Below are 21593 nucleotides of genomic sequence, written 5' to 3' on the forward strand. Positions count from 1 at the left end.
GGAGAGAGAATCGTCGATCCTGAGGGCTCTCGGAGACACGCGGATCGGAGAAGTTCGTCGAGCGAGGACGTACTCTCACTTTTCGCCTTCGCGAAATCGAACTGCCGCTATTTTGACGGACACGACGGTGTTAACGTGCCTGCAGTAGGCCAGTGTCAGTCAATGACACAGTTTCGTATCCGCCGCACAGTCACGAAAATCCCCGAAATTCGGCTGTGACAAAACTTGATGTAACTTTCTGAATATATAATTTACAATTTATGAAAATTGTTAAAGGTAGTAAGAAATTTTGTATATGGCTCCTGTGTCTTGTAGTCGACGAAGAACATTTTATTTTGCATAAAGATCCGCAGTCTAGTTATTATAGACCGCGTGTAACCGCGAATAAGAATTGACGAATGACAGAAATAACGCAGGAGGGAATGAACCATTGTTTTATTCGTGTAATGCCAGAGACTGGTCCGAAACAAGCCCGGAACGTGCTCGCGGAGAAGGAATCGGCAGCGTCAATGGCAACGGCAACGACAGCGGCAGAGTGACAGTGTCGCGGGGCCAGTGGCCAACATTTGGGCCAATGTTAACGTTACCCTGTTTACCGATTGCCTAATACCGGCTCTCGAGCGCAACACCCGATAATTGGAACGACGCGACGAGAAGCAACTTTCGTGTGTACGAAACCGCCGCGCGCCGTTACCCAATCGTCCACGTAACGATCCGTTTCGCGTTTGCTAGCGACCTTAGAGGGATCGATCCTCACGTGGGCCACGTGACACCGTCGTCGTCGCACCACAGAACCGGTTACAATCGAATTTCCTAACGATTAGTACGCGGTGAATCGACATTGGATGACGAACGCCTTTCCACCGAATTTTCACAGTCAGCCGGCACCGAGCACGTGGCTCACACTGTTGCTCGCGGAAACTGTGCCACGCAACTGTCACGTTAAAGGGCTACTTAATAGGTTGAACATAATGTATGGACCTCCTTAAATTCTTTTAATGTTTCTACAGTTGTAAATTGCGCCAACTCTTGTCATAAATGTATAAAATCCACAGACTAGTAATAACAATTCGTCAGCGATACCACGTGAGCTAAGCTACGTATGGAAACATGAAGAAATGATAAAGCGCTGTTACACAAGAAGAGTCGCTGTTTAATACCAATTTCTTAGGTCAAGGTCAGCTGAAGTTCGTAGTATAATAGGTCAATCAATTCTTCTTACAAAATGATGCAGTCAGATATGCATAGTACCATTTAAAAAAGTCATGGTGGCCTTGATTTTTCAGTAAAATGAAATTTTGTTCGAACTGATTAATTTTGTTCGAACTGATTAATTTTGTTCAGGACATTTCTTGTCAGGCTACCGGAGGTGCTTCAAAAATCGTGGGAGTAAATTATAGACCACCTTGTATATATTCTTCTATTATTCATGTTTAACTAGTTAGCTGTATATAATTATTAGACTGCGGATCTTTATGCAAAATAAAAAATGTTTGCACTCAGTGCAGGACTCAGGAGCCAAATAAAAATTGTATTCTTCTTTTAATGATCCTATTTAGGTGAAACTAATACATTGATGCCCTTAAATATTTTTAACATGTCCACGGCTTTAAATTGCGTGTACCCATTTTTGTGATAAATGCGTAAAATCCGCAGTCTCTAATAATTATGTATCATTTGAGATTAATAAAGTGTTTAAGAATTCTTAGCACCCTTATAAAATCGAGCTACACAGCTAACAGGTTGATATACGCTCGAACGAATCGTTCAACACGATTCATTCACGATTGTGATCGAGTATTTCCTGCCACCTATTAGTAGCCGCGAGTGAATCGATCGAGCTGAGGAATCGAAGATCAGCAGGTGATTCAAAAGTTCCGTCTGGCGTTATCGAGCACAGGAGAGCGCATTGAAACCCTAATCGTTCGCTGTCTTCATGGGTCTTCTATTTAAAAGCTGCCTCGGACGCAACTTCCCTGCGCGCATCGCGCCGTATTAATTTAATCGAGGCATTGCTCCGTTCAACGAACGCGAATACGCGCGAGTACGCTTTCAATTTCACCTGTTCGCTGCGGAACAGGAAGAACAATCTTATCCGGCTCGATCTAACGCGACTTTCAAAATCCGCTTCGCGCCTGCATTATTAGGTAAACAGCGATAGTGAAGCAAGAACGAATCGCGGAAAAAATCAAATCTTCCAAAAATTTTCTCACCATTAACCAAACTAAGCACAGCTTTACAGAAAAATTGAGAGCGTTTCTATTTATAAAAAGTTATGCTGATTGAAACAGCGTTGACTCGTAGCTTCTGTTCCTTCCTATTGACACAGACAATTTTTATTTTCCATAAAAATCCGCATGGTAATAAAAGAGGCAAGTAATCAATTCCATTTATTACCAAGATCGGACCCCAACAGTGGTTTCGATGTATCCGTAATAATTTAATCACCGTGCAATGTTAGACGATTTAGAAGTTTCTGATGTTCGCAAAGGTTGATCGCGACGGTTTCGAACAGTTTCGGAGGGGTGCTGGAGTTCTCGAAAACCGAGGTAGTCGGTCGTTTCTGCATGAATACGAATCGGAAACGCTCCGGGTAGGAGGCAGACTCTCTCGCGAGGAGCGCACCTTCTCGCGAACGAGAACGAGAACGAGAAGGAAAACGAGAACGGGAACGGGAATCGCATCGGTTGTTTCGCTCGCTCGCAACGTCCGTGGCTGGTGACCCGTGCTGCAAACTAAACCCACCGGAGAAAGTTGCCAGATACTTTCTCGTAGCTGCCTCCTTGCACGCCGCACCGGTCGATGCAGTCGCTTAAATGGTCCCCGTATATCGCCGTGAACGTTACACGCTTCGAAACGAACCCGCGACGTTTCAAGATCCCACACACACATACACCTACATACATACATACATACACGACCGTATTAGAAACTTTGCGGCCTTTGTGTACGCTATCGCGATCGGAGATCGTTTAGATTCGCGATCCGACGGAAATCGGTGCACGAGTCGAATCGGAGAAACTTTTATTGTCCCCGTGCTTCGAAACACTTCGATCTCTTTCGTAGAACCGAACCCGAATCTCTTCGTTTACATCGAATTTACAACCTAAATAATTAAATCTATTTAAATTTTTGTATGATATAGAACTCGAACGAATATTTGACACGTACAGTTTTTTAGCTGCCCTCAATGTTGAGGTTGAAAAATATTTTAGTGTAATATCTTAATATCTACACTAATTTCTAACCTGAAATTGATCTTCTTTCTTCTGTTTAGCAGCTTGAAAATGATATAATACATGTTTAAATTCTTCTAATGTTTTTACTGTGTTTTAAATTAAACCCGCGGTCTAGTTATCACTGTGACAGCGATGTCCACAAAAGTTTGTGGACAATAAAAAATGTTCAACGTACGACTTTCCTCTGTTAAATTGTTTCAATATCTCTTTAAGGAGGTACATTGCATTGTTTCCGCTAAAAAAATCGGAGAGTTTCGGGTAGCGATTCGAGCGAATGCTGGATCGCCGGTGGATCAGCCGTGTTTCCGGCGACATCGGGATGAATCGCGTGGATCCAGGCGGCAAGAATGGATCATAGGTGGCCGTAAAAAGTTTCGAGCCATTCTTGGCCAGTGTTAGGAGCGTGGTGCTCAAGGCATTCAGCCGCTTCGCGGACCAGCGACTTGATTTACTCGTTCGAGGGAACGAACTCGCCCGCGCCTCTACTCACACACGAGCGGTGCTCACGCTTTCAGGAAGGTATAGCGTGTACGAGAGAGCGGAGACTCTATGTATAACCGAGGCTATTATACTCGCAGGTACATCCGCGGCTGCATGCTCGTCGTCGTCGTCGTCGTGGTCGTCGTCGTCGTCGTCGTCCGAAGCAGAGGAAAATCTTGGTCCTCCTACGCCCGTTCGTTAACTATTCATGCGAGGCACCGTATAGCCCGCGGTCGACCGTGATGAATTGGAGGTTACGCTACGCTGTGGCGAGAGGAACGGCCAGTCGAGAAAAAACAGGAAGGAGCAGTGGAAAAAAGGAAACTTATTTAGCCAACCTCGGTCAGGCGCGCGATAAGTCATCCGTCTCGAGTGCGCGGTCCGCGAGAGATAAAGCGCGATCCACGGTGCCGGCGTTCACGCACCGATAATGAACGAACGATGGCCAGCCAGGTGTGTCGATATCGATTGCCTGTGCCCAATGTCCCCGCTCTTTTTGCCCTATCGCCCCGAAAATCGTCGCCAGGACGCGGCACAAGCCCTGCTCTACAATTCGGATTTTCTCAATTCGGAAACCGACTTGATCCGACAAATCTTTATTTAGGAATAGACTGCGGATATTTGTGTACAATGAACAAGTACCACGAACAGGAAACAAGAAGTTTCTCTTCTTTTCTGATAAATTCGCTAAGCTAGAAATAAGACATCGAAGTTCTTAGACTGTTTTAATCTTACTGTTCTTTCAAAATCAATTTACAGATTTTACGAAAGTGTATAAATTAGAAAATTGTACAGAAATTCATCCCCTCACAGAGCAGTTTCACCGTCCGGAAACTCGAAAGTTCGAACCGTTCTTGAAGTTGTTTATTCAAAGCCATGTGCAACGAGGGCGGGGATGAATCTTCAGGCTTTGCAGCATCGATCGAGTTCCGTAGGCGGAAAAGCCGAGAAAGCGCGTCGTGGAAATCATTCTCAACGTTCGTTAAACACCGCTGTTCTCGGATTCCCGTCGGGAAGTACAACGTCGTCGCCGTGTTTCCGTCTTCGCGGCCCCGTGCGTGCATTTTCGTGGATGCATCTTCGAGGATGCAACCGACCGTGACGTAGCTTTCGCGCGGCCAACACCGTGACGTCACTCATTCGATGACGTGTGGTCAACCGCGGTCAATGCACCAGGCCGACGTTTCTTGCAGGGCACTATAATGCTCGGTTCACTGGCGTGCCGGCTCTGTGCGTTCGTTCGTACGTGCACACGGGCTGCACCGCGCGGTGCATGTACCCGCGTTGCACCGCAAAATACCGGGTGTTCGCGAAATACTCTCGAGTCGAGCTGTACTCTGGTTTTCGAGATTGTTTCTTCACCGATTTTCAGAATTTTTTTAGGAGAACTGTGAAGTTTCTGGATATTTGAAGCACATGGGGTATTTTTTCAAGCAAAATTAATCGAAGTTGTACCAGTTATATATAGTTGCTCGTGATCTGACAGTTTCGAGTGAATTGGTCGACTAGAACTTGAGATGTATAATGGAAAAAATCCTATCAACCATATATTCGGAAGATTCTCAAAAATTCACAATTCTATAGTCAGTTTTTCGAATAAAGAAATCTGACGTGCACAATCGCATAGTAATAGCCGTCTTCCTGTTCGCAGACGCTCCAATGACATTTCGTTGTCCAGCTGTATTGCGCGAGTTGATGTAAAATCGATTAAAATGTCAGCCGCGAATTTTTAGGTCCTCGTGCATCGAAAATCGATCGACGAAGTCGCTTAAAAATTGCAAAAAGCTTCAAAAGCATTCGCGCAGAATTGTGGTGAAATGAGTTGAAGAAATTGTACTTCCTCCCTTAACGCGTTCGTTGTCATTTAATAGTAAAAATTCCCATAAAAAATTAAAACAGCAAAGTAGCCAAATTCCAAGATCTCGCATTTTGGAGTTTGTTTTTTCCGCGTATCTTGTTGTTCGTTTGCACGAGTTCGAGAGCAGGATTCGTATTCTCTGGCAAGATTCTCGCGGTCTTGGAACGGTTTAAAGATTCGCGCGTCGAACGTCGCGACGAGCGTCAACTTGCGAGTCTCGCGGCGTGCCACGCTTATGGCGGCATCAAAAATTCATGCACGTAGCTGACGCTGCTACCCTATATCCCCGTTTAACGACGGCATCCGTTTACTTTTATTCCTTTACACCTGCCTGTATTTATACTCACTCTCGCCGGAACAAATATAGCGACTTTGTCGAGTCCCTCTCCGAAGCGAGCATCTGTAATCGACACCTCTCGCGCAAAGTATACCGTCCGACCCGAAAACGGTGAATCCACGCGAAAATTATGCTAACCCGAATATACAGTCCCGGAATCGCAAGTTTCGCAACAGTCGAGCAAACATCCCAACTCGCACTTACACCATGCGAAAACGTCCGGTAAACGGTTCCACGAAATCTTCTCGCAATCAGTATTTGGTTGTCCAAAGATTATTGATATTTCAACTATGATAATTTCGTAAAAAATGATCGAATCCTTCAGGTTTATAATCCATTGTTCATTTTATTCTAACATTTTTCCATGACGAAAATGCTACACATGCAAACGTCTGTGAAAACTTTGAAAAATTTTTTCCGCAACTGAAACCAAAAGAGATATAAAGATTGAAGCTTCCTCTTTTCAACAAGACCTCGACTCTTGATCTACGATTTTTTTTAGTCCTTCCATCAAACTTTGAATGAAAGGTGTGCCGTAAACTTTGCAGTAGCATAAGTACCTCATCTTTGTTGCATAAACCCGTGAAAAAAATCGTACATCAATATTTGAAGAGCCGTCGTAAAGAGAAGGCTTCAGTCTGCAAATCTACGTTAGTTTCATTTACGAGAAAAATTTTTGAAAGTTTTTGGAGAAGATCGAATTTGCAGAAATTTTTAGGAGAATGAAGTCTTTAATGTCCCAAGTGCTACGTCATGTAAAAATATCTTGGAGAAAAATGAGATACTTCAGGCTTTAAAGCGAGTCCAAACTTATGATTGTACTATTTGTTTATACGAAATGATCACGATTTGAACATCGACAATTTTTCATGAATCGGACACGCAGTGTTTAAATACTTATTGGATCCAATGTAAATCTGTTCCCCGATTTTGGAAAAACCAAACTTTGGAAATTGAAGCGAACTCTGTACACCGAAGTTATCGGCCGAGTAGAATGGTCCGCAATATAGCCGGCCCGGTTCCGATAATCGATGATCGTGCACGCGTGTGCCAGATACATACCGGGGAACATTTGTTTACGAACGCGAGGAGAGACAACGACGAAGGAAAATCGCGTCAACGCGATGCATCGATCCTCGGATGGCCTATCGAGGCGAGTCAGTGGCCGCGAACCGAAGCCCGCGATCCTAACCGATCGGTTAGGCTCGTCGAAACGCAGCTGACTCGAAACAAAAAGAAAGTACAAAGAAATAGCATAGCAAACTAACGCAGCACGTTTTAATATTTCTAACGATGAGCATGACAAATAGACATAGCCAAAATGAATGTTCTTTCAAAACAAAATTTCAGCAGAACAGATTGCGCAACCGTTGCGACGACACCGATTTTACGTGCACCGATTCGGACCGAATTAAACCGTGTCTCTTCGGGATTCGTGGAATGTCCCGCAAGAACGCGACACTGTCCCTCTCCCTCTTAATCTCTCTCTCTCTCTCTCTCTGTCTCTTTCTGGTCGTACACTTGTCTTCGAAAAATCAAGCGAACCACAACTACTCTGCCCTGTCTGTCTAGAAAGCATGCAGCCGCCAGCGAAAGGAGGTGCAACGGTGTTGCATAACGGTTAGCAAAAATGCATCGCCGAGTGTTAATCCCCGGCGATTATTGCTCCGCGAAAAAATCGACTGGGGCCGAGGAACGCGGACCCGTGAGACACAATCGTTTCGCAGCTACCGAAAGTGCATTTCCTCGAATGTGTTGACACTTTCTTGTCTGTGATTGTAGAATCAACTATTCGATTTGCGTAAAATCAATTTGTTTAACTCAGTTTTACAAACGTTTCCAAATACTTTCACGACACACCGACAGTACATACTGTCACAAAATGTTCGGTAAAAATTGTTCAAATCGTGAAATCATTTTCTACCCTCATTCACGTGATCTAGAGACTCGCCCCTTGGTGTCCCCAAACCTTTCGCAACCGATGTTGCATGCTTGCACAAAATATACCGTAACAATTGTTCACATTGTCAAATCATTTTCTAACTTCGTTAACACAAATCAAGAGAATTTCCGTTTGCTATCAACACCGTGGTCTTTCGATACGGGTCAAAATCGACCCAGCAGGCAGCGCACAGGTTTGGTCGGTGGTCTGAACGAAGCGTGACAGAGAATAACGATCGGGATCGAGGAGTTTACGATCGTATCGAGCAGAGGAACGTCGCTGGATGGAGAACGTAGGTGTGGAATCATAACCGGCGAAACGGAGGCGGGTAGCCCGCGGGTCTTGTCCGTCGGGTAAACACGTCGTCCGTCGGAGATAGAAAGTTGCAATTTCCTCGGAAGGTGGTGCGGCATATTCCGCGGACATAAGCTATAACGTATGCGCGAAATCAATAGGCAATAGTCGCGAGAAGAGGAGGTTCGCGCGGCGCGGAGCTTCGTCAGCCGATCGTGAGCGCGTCGAAGGAACGTGATCATGGAGAAAACGAGGAAGAGACGACGGTTTGGGGCGAGTCGGGTCGTGGTCGGGTCGAAGAAAGAAAGAGGTAAGTCCACCGAAACACCGGCGAGTCTCGTTTCCCCTTCGTCAGGAACGCAAAACCGCGCTCTTTTCGCGAAATTCGTCCGCGAGAGGAGTCCGCTCGCGAGAGGGACGTCGGAGAGAGAAACGCTCCGGTCCGAGAGGGACGCAGACGGAACGGGAGAGAGTAAGAGAGAGAAAGAGCGAGACGTGACTTTAGCCATAAGCCGTAGGTAGGCCGCACAGAGCATGGACAAGCAAGCGAGTCGAGTTGAGAGGCGCGGACGGGCGGTCAGAGACCCCGCAGGGCCGGCGCAAACAGTACAGCATTACCCACTCGCTCGTTCTATCGCAACCTGGACCCAACAATGCTCAATAATCTACCCTGTGATCGCGCGCCACCTTTTAACCGACAACCTGGAAAAATCGTCCGCTCGTTTTTCACGGGGTCTCGCCCCCTTTCTCTATTTTCTCCTCTTTTTCCAGTTTATCTTCCCAGCCCGCGAAAATACCCTACCGACATTCGCTGTACCCGCTTGCTTGCGTGCTGCCCCGCGTTTTCACTCGTTGCTCAACATTTCGAATTACCACCGGTCCATCCCGAAAAATATCTTCGTACTCATATATTTTCTCTAACGGCTAGACCCTGTTATACTTCTGTTATATTCGTAATAAACGCTTAGAGCCCGCTGCAGTTCGCTCGCAGTTAACGAAAGAACCAGGAAAAACGCGTAGGAAAGAGTATGAATGACTCAACGACGATTTCGTTAATTTCACTTTTCATCGGACGAGGATTTTTACCTTTCGCGATCGGACACACACACACAGTAGAAAACTACAAACGAACATGAGAGAACGGTCTTGTGTGCGCGCAAGCACGCCGGGGAGACTTTCTCTGTAATTCGCGGCATAGCATTTACGTCTCCTCGGAATTATGATTTCCGCGATTCGTTATAAATATATCGTTCAACGTGACGCTACGCGCTCGTAACGCTTACTCGTTTACGCTAACTTTCTGCGACCAGCTCTCACGGCGATGCTCTTTCTGCCAACAGCACATTCGACCTGTCTCTCTTCCTCTCGCTGCGCGGACGCTTTTTCGTTCCGACGTAATTAACGGCGGCCGCGGAACCATTAAAAATTTTTAATAGAAACCCGGGAGCCCGACGAAAGAAAGCGACCGCGAGATCGCCGACCGTAAACAAAAATCGCTGACGAACGTCCTCGTCGATGAACGACATTGCACGCAAGCTTGCGTAAAGGCAAACGTCACTCAGAGAGGTCTGCGAAAATTTCGGGTTCGGGCTAAACTTGAAAATCAATTTTTCCTACGTAAACCACATTTCATTAAGATCTAAATTTCGGGAAAATGTTAGAAAAATTATTATCAACTTTGTCTTCTCTGTTCTTGCATGATTGAATCAGTTGTCTTGATATTGTGTTAAATTGCTTCGTCTTTGCGTGGTTTTTGGGGGTGATCGTTCGGCAGCGAACGTGTTAAACGCGGAATGTTTCCTCGATGATAAACGCCCACGACGTACTTGCCAGCCGGTCAACTTTTCGCGAGAACGCGTGCTTATCTAATCGAAGGTAAACAATAACAATACAGACCGGTTGATATGGTAATAAACGCGAATACGATGCAATTAGCACCGTCTTTGCGGTACAATTAGACTTAATCTTTCAGCAAATAAGAGGCGCAAAAGCGGAATCGAGAGTATTGTATGTATCCCATTGAAGATCCCATAAAAATCCGTTTACTAACCAAGAAATCGAAAGCTAGTTGGATCGTTGCGAAGAGATTTCCGAATTCGTTGAGTACACTGGGTGTCTCAGAAATCACGGCACAAAAGGTAATTCAGCATAGAGAAACAAGAATAACATTTTCTTGTTTAACGAAGAAGAACTCCATTTTCACTTTATGAATTTGAAAATTCGGCGAACACGCGTGCGACTGAATAGGAGTCGTCCCACGGGTCTGTCCATGACCCACCTGTTCTACTTCCGAATGCTAAGCAGACGAACGTGACAGATTTTCAAAATCGATTTTCTCGAAAACAAAGCCTCGTACGAAAAAGTTTCATTCTACATTTTCGACTCAGTTGTCGACCACCCAGTACAATTTTTTCGCGTATATCACGCCCGTGAACGTGCGTGCGAGAACGTTGTAAAGGTCGACGGATTGATAGCGAACGGGGTGGTTAGACTGATCGTCGAATTCGCCTGGTGAACAGCAAGTTCTCGAGGGGGGAAGTTAAATATTGACACACGGCGGGGTTTAACTGAACCGTAGAATGTTACGAATCTATTTTAGCGGCAACTAAAGGAGCGGCTCTGTCCGTTCGAGCGTGTTTCGCTAGGAACGTAAACAGTGTACCAAGAATACTGGCCCGCGTGCAATCGAACCCGCCGCGAGAGGCCGATGCGTTCCGATGACCCCGGTGTGTTCCTCCGCTCGAAAAACGGTCGAAAACGCGCGAAAAAGTATTTGGGTCGCGTGACCGACCGTTCTCGGGCGACCGACAGACTTTTTCCACGACCGGCCGAAACTTTCGACGTCGTCCTAGTCCGTCCGAATCTGCACGGTCATTGATCCTTCCCTGCCCCGATTTCACCAATTTCGCTGGGAAAAAAACCATCTCTCCGAGCGATAAACCAGGCGACACTTCCGCTCGATGAGCAAGGAACACATTTTTCTAGGACAACCTGACGCATAACCTCGCAAATTCCTCCCGTGGACCGAAGAAACCTCGCTCGAGTGATTTCTGGTAGACGTGAACGACAGTGGACAGTTTGGAACCATAAGGTCAGGGCAGAAGTTCGTGTTCGATTCCTTGTTGCATTTTAATACAAAATTATCGCTGGCCTAACACTTCTCTTGCCGATTGTGGAAGAAACCTACTGCTACGTTCACAGGAATCTAAGGATCTCCTGTTCCTGATGTCTCAACGCGATTTCAAGAGCAGTGCCCCATGAAAGGGGGGTTGGTCAGCGATTAACGTCATCCATTCCTTAGAACTTAGTGTGCAGATCAGTCGCGACTTAGTCAAAATGTCCTGGTCTTCCTAAAGACACCTCTGGCAAGTACCGATAGTTTTTGCGAGAGCGACTGACAGAAGTCAAGACGGTAGTCAACGTGTTCGCATGTTCGCTACCAGCGTTCATGCTTATAATGTTCCATTAAGGGCAATGCACCCTGTTACAAAATGTGAGATGGAATATTGTCACTGGAGATCCAGAAGTCCTTCTAACATCACGTTGTAATGTTAAACAAAGTCGTGCACAACATTGCTTTGATTTTCCTGGTATTCGATAGAAAAGCGTGGTGACACGTGTGACGCTGGTAGCGAATGTGTTAAGGAATGGAATAGGAGCTCACTCACCGGTCGTCGCGTCCGAGTCATCAGGATGATCCAGGCCCTCCGGATCGTTCGGTGGCCGCGGTTCTAACCGGCGTGTGGAGACGTGTTCCGCTTTGATCTCCGGTTCACTCGAGTCACCAACAGACAAACCACCCACACACTATCGCGACCGCGCACCGTTCTCGCTATTCTTCGGCGACGACAACACCGTGTGCACGTTCACCACGGTGCATCGAGGGGGTGGTGGTGCTCTGGTGGGAGCGAGAGGAAAAGTGTGGCGGAGAGGGTGGCAGTGAACAAGACAGAGATATAGGTATTCGAGGCACAAGTTGCCTCAGCCTCCAGGGCTGTTGGTAATAGGAAGAAGCTCTCGGATGTCCTTTGGTTCCTTGCGTTCACGATCACGGTTCACGATGCGTCGCGTCGTCGCGTTTAGATCCGGCGCGCCGGCACGTGGTCCCGCGTACGGACGAAACACTTTCCAGCCTGTGGCCGTCGATAGAGAGAGAGAGCCCACGCGTCCCGTATGCTTGTAATCGCGCGTTCGACTGAGCGGCCGAGTACTCCCGAAGTCCCCGGCTCGCGCTCGTGCCGCTCTTTCTCTCCTTCCTGCTTGCTCTCGCGACCCGATTCGTTGCCCTCTCTCTCTCTCTATCTCTCTCTCCCTCCCGCACGCACTCTCTCGCTCTTTCACCTCTCCATCTTTCTCCCTCGCGATCGCTCTCTCCGTCTCTCTCCAGCCGGCTTCTTCGCGCGTTCCTCTTTCGGAACCACCTATCTTCCTCTCCCTTCCGCCAGCTTTCCCGCCCGATACTCTTTCTCCGTTATCACTCTCTTTCTCATGCTCTCTTCTTCAAGCTCTCTATCTGTCGCACTCTTCAACAAGCTCACTGTCTTAAGCTCTCTATCTTTTGCGATGCTTCTCGCACTCAAACTCTCTATCTCTAGTTCTCTTAAAGTCACTCTAGAACACGAAGAACAAGTCTAATTTTGAGAATTTAAAACACTTTTAACCCTTTACTGCATTACTAAAAATTGCTGTACCATTATTCAAAATATTGTTTACATTATTAAATATATCGGCATCTAATCGATTACTAAGCATTTAAGTATTGTATGAAGTATTATACCAATTTCATATCTATAAAATTTCAGAAATCACAGGGAATGGAAATGTTCTAGACCTGAAGATATGTTTAATTTTCGAGTCAAAATAGCTCCAAGTGCAAATGATTAAAATAACGTTACGAAATTATCATAAAAATATTTTTTGCCCTACTTCAAAGACTGTATAACGAAGACCTGTAAATAGATTTCTCATTTCTTCCATTACATTCCCGGAAAAGATTCTCAAAATTAAACTTGTTTGTCGTGCTCTAGAGTGGCTTACTCCCCTATGCTCTCTGTCTCTCGCACTTTTCTCAAGCTCTTTATCTTAAGCTCTCTCCCGGTCTCTCTCATTAGGTCTCCGGCTTTCAGTCTCTTTTTCTCGCTCGCTCTCCACCGACGTAAACGCTGATACAGTTTTCGAAAATATTTCCGTTCCGATGAAGAAACCCATTGGCCAATTCCACGGGCCAATCGAGTTTCGTAAACCCGAGGGTTCAAGGGTGCTCGTTGTTGGATCATCGTATCACGTGTTTGCTTCCGTTGGAGCGGGTGGGGGTACACGCTCGTGGAACCGGCTATCTTTCATCCCTCGCCGCGACAATAGCGACCATTTTTCATAATTTTTTCGGAGTTACCTCTTTGCGAACCCTCGTCCTTCCTTTCACATTTAGAGAGATGACGTATTCGTTCAGTCTGGAAAAGAGGACAAGATTATTAAAAGTGTATGTAATGATTTGGAATTTGTTTTCAATTTTGTCTGTTACTGATACGTACATATAAAGCAAGAATAATTGAATTCAATTTGTATTTGTCAAGCATTGAAACTTTTGCAATCATCTTAGATCCTCTCAATACATTCTTGTTCATTTAAAAGCACTGAATTTTTTAAAGAGAGCTCATTAAAAAATCAATACTTTTGAACCTTTCGAGTGAATCGCGGAAAGAAAAAAACTTGTCAAACCGTGTCTCGGCCTTGAGACCAGAAGTAAACAAACACGGGAGCCCACGCAGGGATCGTTGAATATTTAGAACGGTCCCCGAGCTCCGACAAAGTAACGCGGCCAAGAATAGGGTTGGCGAGTCGCAATCTCGTTTGGTTCGCAGCGACGATTCTTGGAAATGCGTTGTTAGTTGTTATTGGTCGCGGGATGACCCGCGGGCGTGTCATTCGCGATCAGCAGCGATCGCCAACTCTCTTATTGATCATCGTGCGTTACACTAAACGTTCCCATTTGCCGGCTGTTCCTCGGCACGACCCCCGCCAAGTTCCGTTCACGTTCGCACGCCTCGTGCGAATACTTTCCCTGCTTTCTTTCGCGATTCCGCGCGCATTACGCCACCGCGACCGGGTCGTTCGACATTCTCTCGCGTCTTCCGATTCTCCGGATTCCGTTTCCCGATTATCGGGGAACATCGCGCGTTATATGTATACTCGACTTTGTACTGTCTTCTCCCTCTGCTGCAATTACATTCAATCGGGCAACTCGTTATCGCGCGACGTGCGATAATAAATGATGTTCTACGCCACGTCATTTACAATGTCAATACGATCCAAGTCATCAATCTGTATACTGCGCCCGGCTGTTTCGCTTGCAGCTAATTACTGGCAGTCCACTGTGCACCGAAACGCACTGGCACGTCCGGTTTTTCGATGACGGCTGCGCTGCTGATTTTATGCGTCCATGGCAAGAATGCGGCGGTGTAATCAAGCCATAATAAGATTACATCAATTTGTCTAAATTCATTTCAAGATACAGGAGCGCGTATCCGTCTCCGTACCAATTTTAATGGGTTAAAGATAATGCAATAATATCTTGCAATGCTTTAAATATTATCTCTGCTTTGTGCTTGATCTACCCATTTTTATCACAAATGCATCAAATTCGCAGACCAAGCTATTTATATCAGTTTCGATAAGCGGGCCGACGTTGATCTTGAAGAAGTAGGTTCAAAAATTTGTGAAAAAGCTCTGGCTAATGATTTTCGAATTCGTTGCGCTACACTTTCGAAATCGAAAGTTGGCAAATGAGGATCACCCACGAAAAATGCCTGCATCTCCTGTGTTTCCCGTGAGAAAGGAGAGGGAGAGAGGGAGTCGAAAAGAGAGACTGGTGATCACCGAAGAAAGAGGACTCTCTCGTCCATCTTCGTTGCGGGCACTCTCATTTTCTCGCAGGCCGCTATCTCTGGGCACGGTGAAACACAGGATTTATTATCTGTTACGTCGGTGCAGCGTCTTTTTGAGGCAGGTTAGCGTGCTTAAGCCGGCATTAGGCTTCTCGGAGGTGTTGCTCCCCGGGGCGTCTCGCGGTTCCACGTTCCACGTGGGTGAAATCGGTGGACGTTGCCGCCGCCGTGCAGGACTGCCACTGCCATCGCCGTTGCCATCGCATCGCCGCAAAGGCAATCGCGCGCGGATCAACCTGCGAGTCGCCGCCGGTAAATCACTAATTGAGCGTTAACCGTTCGCGAGTTGTTCACGGTTCGCTACGTTTTATCGCTTCCCGCGAGGAGTTCTGCACGCTCGCGAATCGTGGAATCGCCGATCGCGACGACAAAGACGGTCGGCGTTAGAGGAGAGAAATCGCGGGAAAGGGCGGACGAACGGACACGGCTCTGATATCGCTTCAAGGTTGAATGGACGTTTTAAACAACCTACATGTGGGCCAGTGGGTCAAGTCGACATTAGCGAGGACGCGAAGTAGATCGCGCGTGTCGAAATTGCTCGCGCGAGCGAGTTGTTGCTCTCCGCTCCGCTCTGTTCTCCGGCGGGCGAGCGACACGCCTGTGTTTGGACTGGCAATTAAACCCCGATAACAGACCAGGCTAGATTTCGAAGGCCCCCTGCTATCGACAGATAAAGCCCGGCTCGAGACTTCGAGATTAGATCCGCGTTGCAATGATCTTTATCAAGCCGGAATCGTTTGCCTTGACCAGAGCTAAACTCGCGACGCACACCGGCCGATTGTTTCTAAACGGTCGGAGAAAAGTCAGTGTTATTTGAAAATTCAATTTGTTCGCGAACAATAGAATTAACAAATAGTTCTGAAATTCTCCGATATTTATTGGATGTCGGGCACTCGAGCGCACTGTTTATGACTTTCAACATTTCTGAAATCTACTTATCCACCGTCGTGCAACGCGGAATCCGAACGCCGTGAAAATATTATAATATTGTGCAACAGTCCGCTCGCATTTCTTTACAAGAATGTGTGCCACTTCTGTAGAATACTTATCCCATCAATAATATACAGCGGTTGACAAAAATATATATATACAAGACCACTGTTTATCTTTTGCTGTTTCTCATTCGAAGAACCATGACGAAGTAAGCAATTTCGAAACTGCGGGATAACAGTGTTTGCGCCGATTGCAGTGGAAGCCAAATAGACATGCTTCCTTTGAACCGTTTTCGTTTTCGAAAATGCCTACCACCCACAGCTCCAGAACTACTAACAACTCGTGGTGAGAATAGTATGCGACTAACGAGGATTTCCTACAAAAAAGAAAGAACGAGGTTGCAACGAGCGAGGTTCTACTGTAAATCGCTAAGATAAGAAATCGGGAAACCGTTGAAATATACTTGCAGCAGCCACGGTAGGTCGCGTCCGTGAAGTTTTGGCGTCGGTCGGGCTGTGATTGAATTTTACCATTGTTCCTGCATGTTCGAACGGAACCACGCAACGCGATGTCTGGCCACGGTGTCTCGCTGGCAGCTTTCCCTTTTACGGTCTGATCAAAGACGGAATCTACTTGGCCGGGACTTTCTTCCTACACCGTTGAGTAATGACTATTGCCGGGAGAGCAAGTCCGTAACGTCGAATTCTCGCGCGAGCACCGCACAATCGTTAATCGCGATCGTTAATCGTGAATTCGGACAGGACGTGGATCTGCCGTCGCAGACGGACTTTAGATTTCGCGAACCGGCCAGTTTCCCCGGGTGACTTTTCTCCGGTGGATCGAAAAAGATCAAGATCGATGGCCCCCGCGATACGGCGGAGCCGCTGTTTGTACGATCGCGACGGTGGTAGGATAATCCCAATAGACGATTCCATCCACCTGAACGCTTAAGATTTATGCATCTAATATGACCGGTATTAATTCATAAATCCGGTGGGGCATTACCATCCACGAAACTACGCGATTCATAAATCCCGAGATTTATGCGCGCAACACGCTAAGCACTCGAGATATAAACGCTCGGCTTCGGCCGCTCGGTGTACGCGAGTTAAATTAACCTTGAAGCGATTCAATTGCTAGAATAAAATTGCGAATCTTTCGCTACCCGCTTTCAACCTGCTCTCGGACCATTTGCGAACGAACCGCGGATTGCTCGGATACAGAATCTCGCGGGAACGAGCTCAAATTCCTTTTTTTTTTGCGTTCGATTAATCCATTCGCGTCGTGCACATGTGCGCTATTTTCCTGATCACTGTCACCGGACCGTACATTTTTCAAATAGAATTTTTAAACAACCGATTTACACTATCTTTAATCATCGTGTTCGAAATTGTTCGATTTTTTAATTTAACGAGCCATCCGCACTGCACGCGACGAAATGCTTCAGCGGATTTCGATGAGAGCCAGATTTCTTAAAGAGAAAAAACGTCTACTTTCTAAGCGTTACTCGAGTCGCCCTCCCGAGGAAATTCAATCATGCTTGCTCCACAGATATTCGCATAAGCACAATTAGCCTTGCTTCGGTCTTCGGGTCAGCTATGAATTTTACGCGTTGTTAAAACAGAGAGATTAAAATACGAGACCGTCTTCGATAAACCGATTACACGAAAGAATTTTATATAATCTACTTCGAATTTCTTTCTCAAATTCTCCGAACCGGCTCGTAGACAAATAACGAAACATACTATTACAATTAATTTCTCGGAAATAATTGCATGAAAGAACCTAGGATAATATTTCTGTGAAACGAGGTCATTCGTGTCCGGGCGATATCGAACAGCTTGTAAAACTCACGTGTATTGCTTCATGCTATTGACAATATAAAACATTTCAACAGATTATTTGTCGAAATCATTGTGAGAATCTCAATTTAGTGTGCTCAAAGGTACTGTATGCATTTTTCCAATTTAAAACTGCATCAGACATGAAAGTCCCACAGTTTGAGGGTATTGTGAAAACGTTTAGAGTCTAAGGGTTAGAAGAGTGCATCTCGCAACACAGACAGAAAGAGGTCGATCATTCCAAAGCGTAAAAATAGTTAGTAATTATAAAAGGGTTAGGAAATTAAGAAAATAATGTATAAGTGTAAGGGCTAGTTTACACTCGAGACATAGAAATATACATTTCGAAGTACGAGGTACGAAGTCATTGAACCCGTATAGAAGATCAAAGGGAAGAGCGCAGCAGGGTTAAACTTGCGCCGGTATAAACACAATTAAAACGAAATCAGACGGACGTTGTGATTCTACTAGCAAATGAGGAAAGAAGAAGCGAATCGAACGATCGCGTTCAAACGACGAGAGACGACAGTGAACAGGTGAAAATTCGACGGAGGTCGGACCCGGTGTTCGTTCGAGGAAAAGAGAGAAGAACACGAGAGAAAGGGAGAGAGAGAGAGAATGAAAAAAAAACCGCGAGAAGAGTTAACAATTTGCAATTCTACTGTGACACATCGGTGGCGAAGATCTTTTAGTCGAGGAGGAGACGGAGGTCGTCGCTAGAGGAGGAAGAGGTGGCGGAGAAAGAGAAAGAGAAAGAGAAAGAGGAGGTGGAGGAGGCACACGGGTTCGCTTTTGCCTGAGCGTACCCGTTCGTTCACCCTAGCGGGGGCACCAACCTGGCTTTACTTCAGTTACACGCCGAGAGAGCCGGCGCTGTATATAGGTATATAATACATTCTCGCGTGTACTTACACCTAGTATAGGTAGGTATACGGAGTGTACAGAGAGTGTCCCGGTCGAGCATGATGCGGTTCCACGGCCCTTTACGAGCGAGGCGGGGTACCGACTTGCCCCGTTCTCCAAAGAGAAAGATCGAGACACTGCCATACCGAGGGAAAGGGACAGCCAAGGGAGGAGAAGGAGGAGCGAGCAAGCGAGCCGCGGGTAGAGGGGAGCAGCGAGCCGAGCCCTTGTCTTCGATCGCTTTCGACGAGCAACGGATCGCGTACTTTGAAGGAAATTTTATAGCCCGATATCGACGCCGCGGTTATTGTGTGTCGGCCACAGCTAAATATCGTCTTGGAAAGAATTTTTCGTGAGCTTCGCGAACTGGCAGCCCGATTAACGCGAGCCTCTCGGGTGTCCCATCGCGCAAGGCGCAATGCTCCCTGAGCTAGCAGCCACGCTGACTCGGACTCATATTCGGTCACACTTCCACACGGAATAACTTTACAACCACGGTACAGTAGGTACTCGCTCTTTGCGCGAAAACGGGACCGGGTTTCAGGAAAGATCCGAGGTTTTTGCAATCAGGTGTCCAATCAATCGCGTGAAGCTGGGTTTACATTGGTCCAGCAGCATTCCACTCCAGTGATCCAGTCCAGTAATAGATCGTAACTGGAATCATGTAAACGGTGTTTTTATACCAGTACTGTGTCGTCGTTCCGGGACACAATCCAGTCAAATGGATTGTGTCCTGGGTCCAGCAACTGGATTAATATGTAAACCCAGCTTAAAATCTCCCACATATGACTCAGATAACTTACAGATACAGAAATGACAAGACTGATTTGGTCAGATCTTTTATTGCAATAATATAGCAGGTCGTTCCACGAGTCGTGTCGTGTACGAGCATCAATGTTCTGTGTAAGCTAGATTTCGCTAGAAAGTGCTTCCTATGGCCTCTTAAAATTAGCGACGAGTTGCCAAAAACGCAATTTTCTAGACAAGTCTGGAGTCGCTTCTTCCACAGTCTGCTTCTCCGGTTTCTCAACAATTTCTACGACGACCACAGAATTTGCACTGCTCCGCTTGTTCGTTTGATTCGCGCTACCGCGACGGGGTCCTTGACCGTACGCGCGGCGATTCGAAAACGCTGACTACTCATAATAATGACGCTAAGCTGGCTCTAACTCGCAACAGTATTGCCTGGCCAGCTGAATTTATCGTATCTTTGGTCAGACGTTCGACACTCGTGAAACGTTTGTGTGCAGAAAGTCCAACACGTATCCTTTATATTGGCTGTTATCGACATATAAATAAATTCTATTAAACGTCGATTTTACTGGTAACTCTTAACGAACCTTTACGTGTATCGTATAACACTTGAATAGCATCGAGTAAAATTTCTAGGGTGGCCGTAAATGAGAATGGCCCGTAAATATGGATTAAGAGTAACGGCCGGTGTGATTGGTGACCATTCTGATGGATACTGGATCGGACACAGTGTCCATTGGGCTGGATCTCTGTTGCTGATGCGAGTAGCTCACTTCCATATCAATTTCATCCAATTCCTCTTCCTCCTCTTCATGTGTATCCGATTCCTCCTCTTCTTCGCCCTCTCCCTCCTCCTCCTCTTCTTCTTCCTCCTCTTCCAGCGATCCCCTCATCTGTCGATAACCGTATTTATTAACATAACTTTTGATTCTTCGACCAACACGGGACCGTACATGTTCTGTATCTCATAACTCCCGTAACGAAACTTTTCTCTCGATCTTCGCAGATATTCGCCGATCCAACAGTCGGTAAAACAATGACACAAAAGTAAAATCACCACAAATGATAACAATTTCTATTTATATAGACATTATTTCCACGATAGTTTTCTAGTAAAATTACACATGACAAATCGATAGTCGAGTATGTATCGTAAAGTGAACAATTGTATACGGAAAGTACGAGAACAAAAGTAAGGTTAACTTACGTCGCTCACTGTCTTGCCAATCGGAATGTGATCGTAGCCTTGTATTCGAATGTGCTCTTTCTGAAATTAACGGAATATTCATTTGTAGAAATTTGATTATTGGATTTCTGTAATTGAAACGTGTCAAAGGAGAATTTTGACAGTTACCCATGTCTGATGCTCCGCTTCCAGTGCAGCCACCTCGCTTTCGTCGTCACAAGGTCTGTCGGCGTTGAACCACAAAGGATCCGTGGCCCTCGGCTGCAGATTTGGCCACAACGGCATAATTGACATCCTCAAATCGATTATTAAACACAATATTTCACAAAATTCGGGGAGAGACCGATGTAAGTACCACTTGCCAGATTACGAAAAGTACACAAACGATCCACGCAGGCGCGAGCACAGTGGCGCGTAGCAAGTTTGATTCAAACCAAGTCAATCGCAGTTATGCAATTCCAATCCTGTTTTACCTGTCATTTCTAGCTGGATTGATGTCATTTTTCTAATTGCTTCGATCGAGGTGATCGAAACTGAAAGTTGAAGTTGAAGTCGAAATGATCAAAGTGAAAGTTGTACTACAATATTGTATATCAAGTGCAAAACGCGGAGCCAACTAATTTCAAATTGCACCTACCTATTTCTACCATAAATGCATAACATCCGTATTCTATTAATTAACAGAAACATTAATAGACAGCGGATTTGATGCATTTATAACAAAAATGAGTGGGTGTAATTTAAAACAGCACAAACATTAGAAGAGTCTAAAAAAATACTGTTATATTACTTTCAACTCCAAAAAATAATCGAGCGTAGATTACGCTGATCGGAACTCACAGCACCACCTGTCGGACCACCGTGGAATTCACCATACCACCAC

General features: G+C 45.9%; 2 protein-coding genes across 4 annotated transcripts in view; both read right to left on the bottom strand.

Annotated features, from left to right (window-relative positions):
• Positions 1-13826, bottom strand: part of Eip74ef (Ecdysone-induced protein E74) — a 215547-nt gene extending 201721 nt beyond the window's left edge. For all 3 annotated transcript variants that reach the window (XM_076420649.1, XM_076420639.1, XM_076420618.1), the window contains exons 1-2: positions 13682-13826; positions 11819-13600 (exon numbers count right to left, since the gene is read on the bottom strand). In XM_076420649.1, coding sequence (XP_076276764.1) covers positions 11819-11839 — 21 coding nt within the window. In that variant the 5' untranslated portion in view covers positions 11840-13600; positions 13682-13826. The remainder of the gene's footprint in view (positions 1-11818; positions 13601-13681) is intronic.
• Positions 13827-15489: 1663 nt separating this feature from the next.
• LOC143207391 (uncharacterized) lies at positions 15490-21193 on the bottom strand. The gene is made up of 3 exons (XM_076420824.1): positions 20879-21193; positions 20732-20791; positions 15490-20417 (listed from the first exon to the last, which is right to left on the bottom strand). Exons 1-3 carry the CDS (start codon positions 21002-21004, stop codon positions 20196-20198), a joined length of 408 nt encoding a protein of 135 aa, XP_076276939.1. The 5' UTR covers positions 21005-21193; the 3' UTR covers positions 15490-20195.
• Between the last annotated feature and the right edge of the window lie 400 nt (positions 21194-21593).

Source organism: Lasioglossum baleicum, chromosome 1 (genome assembly GCF_051020765.1).
Source record: "Lasioglossum baleicum chromosome 1, iyLasBale1, whole genome shotgun sequence".
Taxonomy (NCBI): Eukaryota; Metazoa; Arthropoda; class Insecta; order Hymenoptera; family Halictidae; genus Lasioglossum; species Lasioglossum baleicum.

Bases quoted from the DNA above. Each gene is read 5' to 3' on its own strand.
- LOC143207391 (XM_076420824.1), bottom strand. From the start codon at position 21,004: ATGTCAATTATGCCGTTGTGGCCAAATCTGCAGCCGAGGGCCACGGAT. The intron at 20,792-20,878 runs GTAACTGTCAAA...CGTTAATTTCAG, and splicing joins AAGCGGAGCATCAGACATGG to AAAGAGCACATTCGAATACA. The intron at 20,418-20,731 runs GTAAGTTAACCT...GGTTATCGACAG, and splicing joins TTGGCAAGACAGTGAGCGAC to ATGAGGGGATCGCTGGAAGA.